At 44.4% G+C, this 15,216-nt stretch overlaps 1 protein-coding gene across 1 annotated transcript; it reads left to right on the top strand.

Moving 5' to 3' along the window:
- Window positions 1–6,563: 6,563 nt before the first annotated feature.
- Window positions 6,564–12,381, top strand: LOC125522528 (putative protein phosphatase 2C 21). Its single transcript, XM_087534057.1, has 11 exons — window positions 6,564–6,761; window positions 7,592–7,710; window positions 7,803–7,869; window positions 7,981–8,086; window positions 10,024–10,144; window positions 10,521–10,655; window positions 10,760–10,910; window positions 10,994–11,070; window positions 11,155–11,207; window positions 11,831–11,885; window positions 12,004–12,381. Exons 2-11 carry the CDS (start codon window positions 7,606–7,608, stop codon window positions 12,379–12,381), a joined length of 1,248 nt encoding a protein of 415 aa, XP_087390183.1. The 5' UTR covers window positions 6,564–6,761; window positions 7,592–7,605.
- The last annotated feature ends 2,835 nt before the right edge of the window (window positions 12,382–15,216 follow it).

The raw sequence follows: 15,216 nt of genomic DNA, 5'->3' as shown, positions 1-15,216 counted from the left end.
AATGTACGAAGACATTGAAGTCAATGGTGGTATATGAAGATATTCACATTGAAGACTATGACAAGAGAAGACACCACGTGAAGCCTATGGAGCTCGAAGACTTAGATCTTTCGTAGTTCTCTTTCATTTGTGTTGAGTCATAGGAACCACCGTACTGTTAAGTGGGGTCCAAGAGAACCAGTCAGAACGACTGAAGTGATGCCTAAACAAAAAACCTATGTCTTCGAGTGAAGACTATGAGAGCAAATCTTGTCCAGAGTCGGACAAGTCAGCTTTGCTTGTAGCCCAAGTAAAGTTGCCGTGTGGGTTTGAAATCTGGCCGTTGGAACACGTGTCAGTTCCTTAGTGACCCAGGGTCATTTCGGACAAATCAGGCCGGGTTGCCAAGTGGCTATAAATAGCCCACCCCCACAACCATAAACGGTTGGCTGCTCAGATTTAGTGCACCGCTTTTGTCGTTTGAGAGCAACCCACCTCGAAGTCTTTGAGAGAGAATACCTAGCAAGGAGAAAAGCCCTAACCACCTAGTGCCAGAGAGAATTGGGCATCACTTAAGTCTTCTTGTCTGAGTGATCTGAAGACTTATTACACTTGAGGACTGTGCATCCTCCAGCCGGTTAGGCGTCGCGTTCTGAGCATCCAAGAGACATTGTGGATTGCCGGTGAACGAAGTCTGTGAAGGTTTGGGAGTCTACCTTGAAGACTTACCAGAGTGATTGGCCGAGGTTTGTGTGACCTTAGCTCAAGGAGAATACGGTGAGGACTGGGTGTCCTGAGCTGCGTGTTCAGGACTGGGTGTCCGGGACTGTGTGTCCTAAGGTTTAAATACCTAGCCGCTCCAACCAGACGTACAGTTGTCACAGCAACTGGAACTGGTCCAACAAATCATTGTCTTCAACAAGTCACTGGTTTCATCTTCACTTCACTTTACTTACTGTCACTCGTTGTGAAGTCATTGCATGTTTGCTCTATCTTTTGTCTTCACTGAGTGACTGTGTGTTTTGTTTGGCTTCATAATATCTTCCTACCTGATCCTTACTACACTGCAGCTATTTGTCATTGTGCTTTCACTCTATTGAATACTTGACCATGGCTTGCCTAGTGTAGTCTACCTTCCGCTGCATAGTAATAGGCATATCTCTGCTGTTTGTCTTCATAACTTCCACGTTTTGAAGACTTTCATAAAAATCGCCTATTCACTCCCCTCTAGTCGATATAACGCACTTTCAGGCTACCGCGGTGCTGGGCCGCGAGAGTCCGGCCGCTTCGGAGTCTAGTTTTAGTGCGACGGCCGGAGGTATTGGCTCTGCACCTTTGAGTCAGTGGAGGTTGCCACACGCACCTATCACATCACCGTGTGGAGGCTCGCCCGGCAGCGACACGAGCTCCACTTTCTGGAGATCGAGACACAGGCGGATACGGAGTTCATTAGGAGACTGGTGACCATTGAGTCTCGCCCGGCGATACAGGAGACCTGCATCATCCTCGAGCATAGGAACACCTGGGAGAGGGATGAGCCGGTGATGGCGAGGTTCGCGATGGAAAATCCGCACCTCGTGTAGGCGGAAACGGGGTTCTTCTGGAAGAGGGAGAGTGAGCACAAGAAGGTAGGGCGCAAGACGGAGGACGAGGCTGGCCCCTTCGCTGTTGTCAAGCTGGAGTCCAACAACGAGGTTGATCCTGGCGACAAGAGTGATGAGTCCGGCAACATTGACTTGGACAACCTGTAGGGTGTCCATTAGGATGATCTAGTAATTTGGATGTTCGTTTAATCTATGTAATGTTTGCATGAACTCTAAATGTTTGAAGTGAACTATGCAATGCTTATATGTTAATTTTTTATTTAAATGTTTATAGTCCCTATTTTAGGGCAGATGAAGATTTTTGAGTGCCCTACAAATCACTTTTTGATGGTTTGAACTGTACTTCAACAATTTTATGGTGCCTAAATTAGAGCTACCGTTTGAAATACACCAATGATCGGTGTTTGAGTTGCAATACTATCTTGACAATAGATAAATAGATCGGAATTTTTTCTGGAAAAAAGGTGCGAATGCGCTGTGGTGGAGTTCAAAACCAAACTGCCAGATATAGAGGTTTAGAGGTGATTACACAAAAAACACTATTTAAAAATGGAGTATACGTACATGGTTAAAAAAGGACCACTTTTCATGCTCACCACGTGTGAAATCCGCGCTATCTCCACCACATATAGACCCTTGGCCGGCTTGCTCGCGCTTTGCCGAACCCACGGCCCGCCGCTATGGCCATCTCCGTCGTCGAGATCATCACGGTGGCGCTTGTCGCTCGTGAAGGCCAAGCGATGTGCCCAAGCGTGGCCGGCGTGCTGTGTCCACGTTGCGATCGAGACACCCAACACCTACCCCATCAGCCGGTTCACTCCGACAGCTGGGTGCCGTGCAGACTGGCCATGGAGCACGGCTCACGAGGGGACAAGAATCGTGGACTGCAAGCGTGCTGAGAAGTTGCATGATGTACTTAGGTGGTGTTTGGTTTAGAAGTTTTAGGACTTTTTCTAGTCTTAGGGACTAATCAAAAAAGACTTTCTAGTAGTCTTTTTCTAGTCCCTGTAGAAAAAGTCCCTCCCGTTTGGTTCCTAAGGACTTTTTAGGGACTTTTTCTAGTCTCTGGGACTAAAAAGTCCCTGAATCAAACACCCCCTTAGGCTGGCCATAGTAGGGGTAACATAACTAGTATCATATACTTGGGACTCGCAAACATGCTTACGTGACAGGAAATTAAAGAAAAGAGAGAGGGTTATAGTAACATAGGTAGATACCGTAACATAATAAATGTTATGCTACTATGTGTAATGCATGACAATAAATGAGATCATCTATGATACTACATCTATAGTGCATAGTATTATAAAGTAGTATATGTTACTCCCCACTAGGACCAGCCTTAAAATTGCATGATACTAGTATATGTTACTCCCCACTAGGACCAGCCTTAAAATTGTAGTGTGTTTGGCAGGTGCTGCCATGTCTTGGCAGAAGGAATCTCATAGGACGGGGTGAGAGCACCATAGTCTTCTTTCTTGTCTGATAAAATGGGACCAGTTTCTTGTCTGATAAATTGGTCAGATAATAACGTTACGAGAAAATTCATAAAATAAGAGGTGCTAATACATTGAATATGTTGTGTGTAAATCAAAACGATTGCTAAACCATTGATTATTGTATGCAACCTTTGCCAAATTAGTCAGCTCTCTAAAAAAAAGCATCTTGGAAGACAGTATGGATGTCTCCAAATGCACCTCGTCCGCCTCTGCCGCCACAACGGACCCCCTCGCCCCGACCATTAACATCTTCAACGTCCCACTAGACGCGGAGTCCGCACACACCACCTCCATGCCGAATTCAGACAATGTCAAACACCAACAATGAGCTCATCCGGTGCGACGGCCAGAGTGCGAGCTCCTCCTCCATGCCAGAACCCATGCCGATGTCGCCCGAACACTCGCCGCCCTAGCACACCCGGTAATCGATGCAGTGCTAGGCCTCCCAGTCCGAGTACCGGACGGGGAGGAGCCTCTCGTATGGGGGCACCCGGTCATCGTTCGCCTTGGACATGCCCAATGGCTTAAATTTAGTAACGGTTCCAAAATTGATGCATTGTAGCGTGGAGGGATTACACACACAATGTGATATTTCTTTCATTCCAATAGTGGTTTAGCACACCATCCACAGTTAATACTTTCACAATGGCTATGTGCGTGCGTGCACCGAAGAGAAAGAAGGTCCTTCCTTGTTTTGATTGTGGAAATTGCAGACAAGAACAGGTCCACCGCATGAACCGTGCACGTCGCCGGTCGGTACCGAGTAGTACCGCACGACAGAACGGCGGCGGAGGACGCTTCACGTGTGGACCCCACCTACCGGGCCTTGGCGAGCGAGCGTGGTGGCACGTGAGAGCTCTAGCGACGGTGGAGCCGCTGGATTGCACGCACGGACGGCGATCCAACGGTGCGGGGCGCGCCGGAGGAAGAGATGGAACCGAGCCGAAATCTCGGCGCCTTGTTTCCCGCGCCAGCCTATCTCCCTTTCCCGTGACTTGTCTTTTGACCCTCCTTGACCGCGGCTCACCCTCCGGAGAAAGCGAGGAGACCAGCCGCCACTCCCCCAACTTCTCCCCTCCCCAACCTCTGCGCAGCATTTCTTTTCACTCTCCGAGTTTGTGCGTATCGGATCAAGCCCCGGGGAGATCCAAATCCCGTCCTAGGTAAGATCTTCTCTTCGCCGGCTCTCTTCTTCTTCCTTGGTCACGTCAATGCGGTGGAGCAGCGGGATATAGCTGGGTCTCTTCAATCTCGGGTCTTTTTTTGCCACAATGCGGTGGTGCTGCCATGTCTTGGCAGAAGGAATCTCATAGGACGGGATGAGAGCACCATAGCCTTCTTTCTGTCTGAAAAACGAACGGGACCGTACAATATAATCAATTCACTATATATGTGGAGCAGTACTACCTTGGCTTAAACTTTTTCAATGAGCTGCATCATTTCAACCGGTCAGTATAATCATTTCAAACCAATAGCACTTGCCTTCCCAAATTATCCACAATGTGGCGCATTGAGTGACTGTACAGCAGCACAAATTTATACAAGCCTTTTTCTGCGTGCTGGAAACCATGAGATATTCACGAGCAATACCGCAAAATGCATTGTTTTGTTGCCGGTCATCAAAAATACCAATTTGAAACATAGATTTAATAAATAACCTTATATTGGGTAAGAAAGTAGAATGGCACTCACTCAAGATCCCAAAAATATCCATAAAAACCGACTAAAATGAAAATTAAAAAAATGCATACAAATGAAAAAAAGTGGAACCGTTGTCGGCCTATAAACAAGCAACACGAAATGGCCTTGAGCCCAATAGAAAATTGACTCACCCAAAACAATGGCCAGTTGAAAATTAAGACCCACAAGACAACAGTAGTCACAACAGGAAATAAAACAAGGACACAAATCTTGAAGCATAAATCAACTGACCGGGCACGCCTCATTTGATGGCTTCCACATCCGCGTCCCTCACATTCAAACCCTCAAAATCATATAACCCATGCAACGCTACGTAAGCACAATCAACAACACGTAGTTCATCGGATCAACTTTGCATCGCCGGACAAAAGAAGCATAGTTCATCGAAGTTCAACGGCAAATCCATACTACGAACTTATAACATAGTTAAATATAGACATAACGGGGAAGGATGGAGGAAATCATCATTTCCTCGCAGACCCCTTCCCCTACCGGTCGTCGGCGTGGTTGTGCCCCTCCTCCTGCTAGGCATCGGCGTGCGGAGGTGCGTCGTCGTCGGAGCTGGAGGTGGAGTCATCCGCCAGCCCAAGTCAGAGTTGCACCTCATGCCCGACAGCATGCGAAGCAGGCGCTCCCGCTCCTTCGCATGGCGGGCCGCCTTCGCCTTCGTCGTCGCCTCCTTGGTCATGCCCCCACTTTTCCCCCTTTACATCCGGTCACATTGAAGATGGAGTGAGAGAAAGAAGATAAAGAATAAACAAAGAGAAAACATGGTATACGTTGGGCCAAATCCTATGCGGATGCAGGACCACTAACCGGACACGCCCGAGAACTCCTCATACTCACATGTTAGGGCAAAATGAGGAGTGCCGGACAACCCGGGGCAATACGTTGGGTCAACTTTTTCCTTCTCTCTTATACCCGACCAGTGGTCCTATTCAATTTGAGGAGTCCGATATAGATGTTGTAAACCCGACCCAAGGTTTATTAAACTGAATGTGGATGTTGCACTTTTTTTGGGTTGAAGGAGTGGGTGCAACTGTTACTATCTTATGAGACATTTGAGGTAATTTCTTGGCTGCTCAATGCAAGTTTATCCCGTATGCTACCGACATAGTTACAAAAGAAGGAATGGCCATGAGAGATGGTCTGAAACTTGCTAACTCCATTGGCTTCAACCGGATGGCGGCGGAATCTGACTTTTTTTTCAAGTGATTAATTTTTGCACTGGGCAAACAAGATGGTGGGATGCAGTATCAACAATTTTTGCAGGGTGCGTGAATACAACTACAATGATTGGGAAGGTCATATTTAAGCATTTTTTTCATCCGGCTAATTAAGCGGCTTGTGTGCTAGCAAACTATAGTTGTTGCAATAAGTCTTTTTTTTTTCTAGTTGGTTGGATGTGTTGCTTGACTTTGTTATCAGTAAGTTGGCAGACAATGTAACCTTATTTTTTATTCCAATAAAGCTAGTGGCCATCCTAAAAAAAATAAAGATTTGATTTCATTTGTAGCACACCATCTTAGTTACTCTTTTTGAGCCAATGGCTATTTGCCCGCACTGTAGACAACAAGTAAGACGTGTGATATTGTCAATCAAAAAAAAAAGAAAAAGAAGAAGAAGCAAGACGTGTCTGTGCCGATGAAATGAACCGTGCACGTCGCCCCGGTCGGTGCCGAGTACCGCGTTGGCGGAAACGGCGGCGCAGGCGACCTGCTCGGCCTTGTAGCGATCCAACGGTGCGGGGGCGGCGGGCCCGCGAAGAAAAGGAAGGGAATCTCTTTTGTTTGCCGCGCCTGTATCTCTGCTGCGAGCTGACCCCTTTTGACGCAGGGGAGAAGGCGAGGAGACCGAGCGAGCGAGCATTCATCTCCTCTGCTCCGCCCACGCTTGAATCCCGCATTACCATTTCCCCTCTCCGCGCCGTCCCCGCGCACCTAACCAGAGAGCAGGCAGAGAAGCCCAAAACCCTAGGGTAAGAACCTTTTCTCCTCGTTGGTCGTCGCCGCCGCCGCCGCCGCTGTTCTTGCTATGCCGCATCATGTGGGGGTGCCGATTCTGGGCTCGGCCTCATCGCTTTCTTTTAGAGGGATGTGCTACAGCAGGAGCAGGGGCTGCAAATGCTGAGTCTTTTTTTTTTCTGTAGATTTGCTTGGATCCTGTTTGCTTCAGATTTTTCAAGTTGGCTAATCTGAACTTCTTAAGGTGGACGAGGAGGCTGAACAACACCGACACCCCGTGGTGATTTCTGTTCACCTCTCGATCCTTTTTTCTTGGCTTTCCCCCCCTTCGCAGCGTGTGGATCGGATTCGCACCATTTGTTCTTGATTCCGATGGTCCTTGTCGCCATCCCTTTTCGTCTCCCTATTTTGCATATACTCTTGATTCTTGGCATCTAGATATAAGAGGGTTCCATTACTTTATTTTGGTCACAGTGGTGATTCAGTGTCAGCAGTATTACGCGCAGCCAAAGTTCCACAGAAATCTTTCTTCTGTACTGCCTTGTTGCCACTGTGCACAGCAACGTCGAGATCTATGAGTTCTTCTTTGTCAATTCGTTTGTTTTCGTTCTACTGTCACAGTAAAGTCTTAATTTGGTTTTATTCAGTTGGAAGATATTCGGTTCAAAACTGCGTTGCGTTACTGTACATTAGTAACGCAGTTTGCAAGCATGAGTTTACAACCTTGCAACTGAAAAAGCTCTACATTTTGTTATGCAATCTAGTGTTAGTATATTTACTTTACAAGTTGCAAGTTTTCACTGATAAAGATTTCTGTGCTATTTTTGTTACATGAACCTTTCAGCAAAGTTACCGGGCATGGACAAGTCAAGAACAGAAAAGTGTTCTACCCAGGGAGAAATCGGTATAATCAAATATGCTGCGTCCTCCATGCAAGGAAACTGTGATGTCATGGAAGACTTCGTGAGTTATATTCAGTACTTGTGCAAATAGTGAGATGGTATGCGTTTTGATGAAATGATGAATTTGACCCATGTATGCTTTAATATTTGCAGCACACCGCTATCCTAGATCTGGATGAATCTCAAGCATCATTCTTTGCTGTTTATGATGGCCATGGAGGTTTCTGCACTCTGTTTTAATATATGAACTTTGTACAGGCGTATGATTTTTTCAGCCTTTGTTTTCTGTTATATAAGATGGTCATGAAGTGTTATGTCTTTGCCTTTTCAGGAGCAGACGTTGCAAGGTATTGTTCGAGTAAATTTCATGACAAGCTGGCTAAGGATGACGACTATGAGAGCAATCTGCAGAAGGCAATGACTAATGTGTTCTCCGGGTATTTTCCATATGACTCAATCATGTACTCTACATTTTCGCAATTTTTTTCTGAAAACTATGCACTAAGCTGATGGGGCAATAGTGAGTAGTGTCCTCTGTGTCAGTTTTTTTGGGAATTAGGCAGACAAGAGCCTTGTTAAGTAACGCAAATCCGCGACCATCAACGACTAATAATTTCAGGAGAGCAGCCATGGTATCCCAGCAAGCTTTCAAATGCACCGAGAAAGCCTCCTCTTTAGCCTCCTCGTCAGTGAGGAGCTTCCCCTGGACTTTGATCAAAGGGATGATTTTCTTTTGCTCTATGGGCATTTGCAACAGCTTGGGTTGGCACCCCCCTCCGGAACCATCTAATTCTTGAAATGTTGCCTTGAAATTATTCGTTTGAGAGAGGACAGCCTGAGAACAGCCAATTTCAATATGTAGGAAAGCTAAAGCGCATCGTGAGATACCAATCGGGACTCCTGAGCCACCTTCAATCTGAAAAACACCAAGCTAGCAATTGTAATATTGAGCTTGACATTGCCCACTATTCTCTGCCCTCAAGTCTGAAGATAAGACACTGTGTTCATCAGAAACCCATGCCTCCTTGATTGCATATTCAAAGCCCTCCAGTTTAGTCCAAAACAGATCAAATCTGAGTCGTTTCTTCTGATTGAATGCAGCGTTGATAGTCTTTTGAAGATCTCCATTCCTACATTACCTGGTTGCTGCTTGAAGACCCTCTTGCTGTTGTTCACTTTTGGGTTCTATTCTCCCCCAGTGCAGACTTTCTTTATGTCTAGTTATGTGGATAACTATTCACTAGTCTATTAGCGTTATTCATTGCCTACCCTGGAGGTCTGGCTTGTAGAATTCCCAGGGGAGGGTGTCCGGAGTCTGCCTTTTGGCTAGATGGGGGATGTGCTTGCTGGTGCACACTCCCCCCATGTTCTCTTTGTGTTGCGAATAGGTAGTGCTCCTAGTCTGCTTCCTTAGACCATGCATCGTTTGTTGCTTTACCTTCGCTCCTAGTAGATGGGAATCGGAGAGGAAACTCCCTTTTGTCAAAAAAGAATAAGAGAAAGGGCCTGCAGGCTGCAGCAGACTGTTTGGGTTGTTAAGCTCCCAATCCACAGAAACCAGAGCTCTATCAATTTTGGTAAATGTGGGGACTTCTCTCTCGTTACTCCATGTAAAACAACGTCCGTGCATATATACTTATCTCAGTTCATGGTCCTCCGCATAGCACCTGAACCTAGACATTATATTGCAATTCAGATCTAGTTGCTCTTCTCTGATGCTCTAGGCCTAGGACAAAGTAACGCTGAGCCATCCGATCAGGTAGAAATTGTGTTTTGAGTTTATCTCCCTGAGGCCCATACACAATAGTCATCCACGAAGAATTGGCGTCTTTTAGACGCACCAGGCCCATGACAAAATTAGTGTCAAGAGTGATCTGGTCCACCTGTAACAAGGCCGAATCCCAAGCCAACAGTATGCTCCTCACGTCTCCACAACAGGCAAGCAAAGCCGTCAAGTGGTGCATTACAATGTATTGATCGATTACAGCAACTTTAGTTTCTTGCAAACACACCAAATTAACATGCACCAAGTCAATAAACTCCCTCACTGCTTTCCTCTTTGTGGGCTATTCAGACCACAAATGTTCCAGCATAACACCCTGGGATTGATATCCATCAAAAAGAGATGAACATCACCACTGCCTGCCTCAGAATAGTTTTCAAAAATTGTGAATTCTTAGCTATGACACGCAATTCCGTCAAATTTCGTTAAACAATACGGCTAACTGTGGCCCACACAAAAGACAAGCTTTAAGTTCCATTATGCAAGTTCACATAATCTGCACTATGTATGCATTTCCATTTCAATATTGAAAGGTGAAAAGGCCAGCACGTAAATATGGCATATCTAATTGTTTTATTCTTAATGTTGCAGTATTGACACAAAGTTGAAACAGTCAGATGACTGGAGGACGATAGCTAATCCTCCTGGTATTAGAAATTTAAGAAGGAGCCTCGGGATTGCTGGCTGTGCTGTTAAGCGATGGTTATGGAAGGTGATATAGAATGTTATTTAAGCATTTAATTGTTGAAGAATCAATCAAAATTTTATCTCATTGTATGCTACATATTATTATGTGAAAGGAATTGCACTTTTCTGAGATGTGCTTTGGAGTTGCCACTGATATATTTAACTCATAATCCCAATTTGTGTTCCATTGAGTGCTTGGTTTACTGAATTGGAAGCTAAATGCTCCTTATGTCATCATAAAATTGTACTACCAAAATTGAGGTTGAGTTGATTACTTTATTCTTCATAGTTTGCTTCTTTTATTGAAGGGCACATCAGCGAATTTCTTCTTTAATAGTCTATTTTTCCATATGATTTTTATCTTTTCTTTATTATACCTGAGTTTGGAATTTGTTTTGCAGGCACCTTACCATGGGCCCCTACAGGAAGGATGCACTGCATGCACGGTTGTCATCAGAGGCAACCGCATCACTGTTGGAAATGTCGGTGATTCCCGCTGTGTACTCTCAAGGAACGTTGAACTCCCAAAAGTTCAGGTAGAGTGAAAATTAAATTAAATATCTGTTTGATGCATCCAATTTTGTGATAATGTATGCGTTGAAATGTGCATAAGATTTTTTTTATCCATTTTTATGGTAAGGCTCTTGTTCTATCCACCCTCCACGAACCAGCTGCCAAACATGAAAAGCAGAGAATCTTAAAGGCAGGAGGACAAGTATGGGCTGAAGCTGGTGGGTCAAAGTTGGGCATTCAATGCGTCGAGGGAACGTTACCCACTTCCAGATCTTTTGGTTAGTCCTTATCTTATTTCCTTTATGTTTCTTGGGTACAATCTATTCATTGTTGATGGGCATTTTGACTATTTACATCTCAGGTGATTACCAATTCAAGCAGAATAAACATTTGCCTCGTGAAGAACAAATGGTGATATGTGTTCCAGCCATATTCGAAGTAAGTTTGTCACTATGTTGCATGAGCTATGTGTAAGTTTCTTGATGCGTGCGGTCTGATGGAAATGACTGTTTATTTTTCTAGGAGGTGATTTCTGATACCATGGAATTTATTGTGGTAGCAAGTTCTGGCATCTGGTAAGTATGAAGGAAAAATAACTGTTGATCCAAGCCAGTAAAGTTACTCTAAATTATTATTTATCTTTCATGCTTGTTCCATCCTAGGACAGTAATATTTGGAACCTGAAGTTTGCACATTTTGGTTCAAGTTAAATTTGACCCAGCATGCACTACAAGGGTCTGAGTTTGAGCTACTTCATCCACATGTGCAATTCAGTTTCTGTTTTCTCAAACCGGAGGACAGTAAACTATTTTCTGAGTTCAAGTTACTGAAAAGAGCAGTATGTGTCAGTATTTAGGTTAGCTAGTGCCTTGTATTGTGTTGATAAATAATCAAATTTGATGGTTCCATATCATGTTGATTTGCTATATGGAAATGGCAGTTCAGTATGTTTGTTTGTTTTCCGTAATAACAATAATAGGAATTGTGTCAAAAGTTTTCTGTTCACTGCAAGAATGCTAAAACTAATAAGAGATGGCGTTACTGGTCACCAGTCGATAGATCCAGCCATACACATAGGGACACAATTTGGTGTCATGTTTCATAGTTATAATTTCCTCTATATATTATCCCAGAAAAAAAAATCCTTTATACATTGTCGTAACAAGATTACATCTATTGTTTTTTTCTTCTTCTCCAGGTCTGTCATGACCAGTAAGATGGTGGTTGAAAAAGTACGCGAAGGCTTGCAATCCGTGAGTCTTGTTTGTTCAAAAAATATTCTGCTTGTCAATAACAGTAATATTATGTTTAAGATAAACTACTTACTTGATGAAGAAAATTCAATTGCTTTGGGATTTGTCATCAATGCAGGGAAAAGACCTTAAAGCCATCTGTGAAGAGCTTCTGGATTCATGCCTTAGCAAGGGATCAAAACTCAACCTGTCAGTGATATTGGTCCAGTTCAATTTGAACCAGGCTGCTCCACAAGTGCAAGCTCCTGCCGATGTAGGCGATGACATACTGGAAGTTCCTGCCCATGTCGGTGACCAAGCATCTGGTGTTCGTGGTCAACCTGTTGAACCTGCTGAAGGCAGCATGGCCGTCAACACCGAGAACAACACCGAGAACAACGGGGAAGGGCTGGGGCTGGCAAAGAGGAAAAGTTTAGGATGCTTTTCTGTCGACGGCAGGGGATCTCGCAGAGGCAAATCTCCCACAAGATATTTCAAGGGACTCAACAGTTTCTAGGGTCTGTTCAAGAAAGGGAGATGTGCCAGCCCGAATGCGGCCATGAAAGAAGAAGTTCACGTCTCTCAGAATCTGTTCAAGAAAGGGAAATGTGCCAGCCCGAATGCGGCCATGAAAGAAGAAGTTCACGTCTCTCGGAAAGAGGATGCAAGCGACCAAGTTTAGAGAGTGTCTACTGAGTTCCTGGCAGTCGGCCAGTGCATGCGTGGGGTGTTTGTGTTTTAAGTTGGAAAAAAATACCTTCCCTATCAACTGACTTCTCACTGGAAAAACCAATCGCTCCCAACTCATTCAGATGAAAAACGCTTCGCGCGATCGACCATGATTCACCTCTCTGCCGTGGCACATGCATTGCCCTTGAAGTTCTCTGTCGTGGCACACGCATTGCCCTTGTAGTTTTCTGTCGTGGCACACACATTGTGTTCCAATCACCACAGCAGTAAAGCCAGCTTTGCAACGAAACAGCCGCTAGCTCCTTGCCGCTTTAGACTGCTATATACACAGCTAAACACAACGAAACAACGCTATCACGGGCAAGTACTGCATCACTTTAGACTGCTGCTATCTGCAACTACTTGCCGCTTCACATACACAGCTAAACACACAGCACCGCTAAAAAGAAACATACGCAGCTAAACACACAAGGGGGAAAAGGGACGCAGCTTGTCACCAAGTAAGCAAAGGCGTTTACCCAAACAGTTTTTCATGCATTACTTTCATCCAACTTTGTTAAACCAGAAATATTATGAGAACATAGCAATTTGTCTGAATTATTTAACAGAGTGGTTTCATTAGGCAGGCACATGTATGTACCCACGCAAAGTATTGGTCATACTGCTTACCACCAAATAATGGCAATTAGGGCATCTCGGACGCTGACCCTACAAAAGAACACGGTGTCCGTCCGTGGACTGGTATCACACCCAAATAATTGCGATTAGTGCTTCTCCAACACCGACCCCCAAACGGACAAGGTATACATCCGCGGACTATTTCGGACCAGGACCTGACCATCCAACTGCATCCCCTAACCATCCACCCAGTTTCGGCGCCAATTTTCATTTCAAATGCATAGTAATAGCAAGTTAAAGTGCTTCGTTCACATAACACCCGATCACAACCAAAAGAGGCCGATGTTCATAGTTTTATATGTCCTATCACAAAGGTATCTTAGTCCAACAGTCCATGCAAAAATGGACTTTTTGCCTTGCTGGACCGGCTATTCGAGCCTCCACGCTCATCCTGCCGCCGACTCCTCCTTGCCATCCTCCTTCGTCTCCGTCGTCCCCAGCTCGCCCTTCAAGCGCCTCAACATCCTAAGTCAACGGACGGCTTGCACGATCATCCCCGACCGCCCCCCCTATAACCCACTCGCCCCTGCTCCCCATCTGCAGCCATGCCCACTGCCCTTCTTTTTTCCACCCGTGTCCTTTGCCTTCTATTAGAGGTGGAGGGCTTACTGTGTCACTGAGTTAATCATTCGGGCGGCCGCCTTCGCCTGATCATCCACCTCCACCGTCTCCGGCATCTTATCATATGGGTGAAGGAAATATGCCCTAGAGGCAATAATAAAGTTGTTATTTTATATTTCCTTATTCATGATAAATGTTTATCATTCATGCTAGAATTGTATTAACCGAAAACTTGATACATGTGTGGATACATAGACAAAATAACATGTCCCTAGTATGCCTCTACTAGACTAGCTCGTTGATCAAAAGATGGTTATATTTCCTAGCCATGGACATAAGTTGTCATTTGATAACAGGATCACATCATTAGTAGAATGATGTGATGGATAAGACCCATCCGTTAGCTTAGCATAATGATCGTTCAGTTTTATTGCTACTGCTTTCTTCGTGTCAAATATATATTCCTCCGACTATGAGATTATGCAACTCCCGGACACCGGAAGAATGCCTTGTGTGCTATCAAACGTCACAACGTAACTGAGTAATTATAAAGATGCTCTACAGGTATCTCCGAAGGTGGTATCTCTGGGCCCTCTCGGTAATGCACATCATATAAAGCCTTGCAAGCAATGTGACTAATGAGTTAGTTACGTGATGATGCACTATGGAACGAGTAAAGAGACTTGCTGGTAACAAGATTGAACTAGATATAGAGATACCGATGATCGAATCTCGGGCAAGTAACATACCGATGACAAAGGGAGTAACTATATTGACATTGCGGTTCGACCGATAAAGATCTTCGTAAAATATGTGGGAACCAATATGAGCATCCAGGTTTCGCTATTCTATACCTACTAATAAAGCAAGGTATGCTTCTCCGCTTTTTTCATCCGTTCACCAACGAAAAGATTTTTCTTTTATCCGAGGTGGTACTAATTTTTTTTGCTTTCGTGTGCTAGAAAAGAAAAATGGGTTGTCCAGATTTCGTACCTGGGCCGGGCGTTGAGGCCCAATGCAGCAAGGACACTTATTTTCCTACGCACACAGCTGGCAGAACCCTATTTACCACACAGAGCGTCAAATACCCAAAGTTCCGCACAAGTCGCCCAATACTGGGCCGGCCAATTTTCGCTTTATCCTGTATTCTGTCTTTTTTCTCTTTCTTTCTCCTTTTCTTTTCATAATTATTTTTACGTTTTACCCTTCAAAGTTTTTATTTTCTAATAAATTCGAAATTTTCAAAAAACCTCAGAATTTCAATTTTTGGTTCAAGTTATCGATAAATATTCGAATGTCTAAAAAAACAATTGTTTTATAAAATTTCAGAACTTTGTTTTTGTTCTGAAATTTGTTCAAAATAAAACGAAAGTTCCCAATTTTTCAAAAAATGTTTATATTTTATGCAATTATTCAAAATTTT

This window comes from Triticum urartu, chromosome 7A, assembly GCF_056163025.1.
Source record: "Triticum urartu cultivar PI428250 chromosome 7A, HENAU_Tu73, whole genome shotgun sequence".
In the NCBI taxonomy this organism is placed as follows: Eukaryota; Viridiplantae; Streptophyta; class Magnoliopsida; order Poales; family Poaceae; genus Triticum; species Triticum urartu.
Note: the sequence above shows the minus strand (reverse complement) of the source record. Positions and strands in the feature narration are given on the sequence as shown.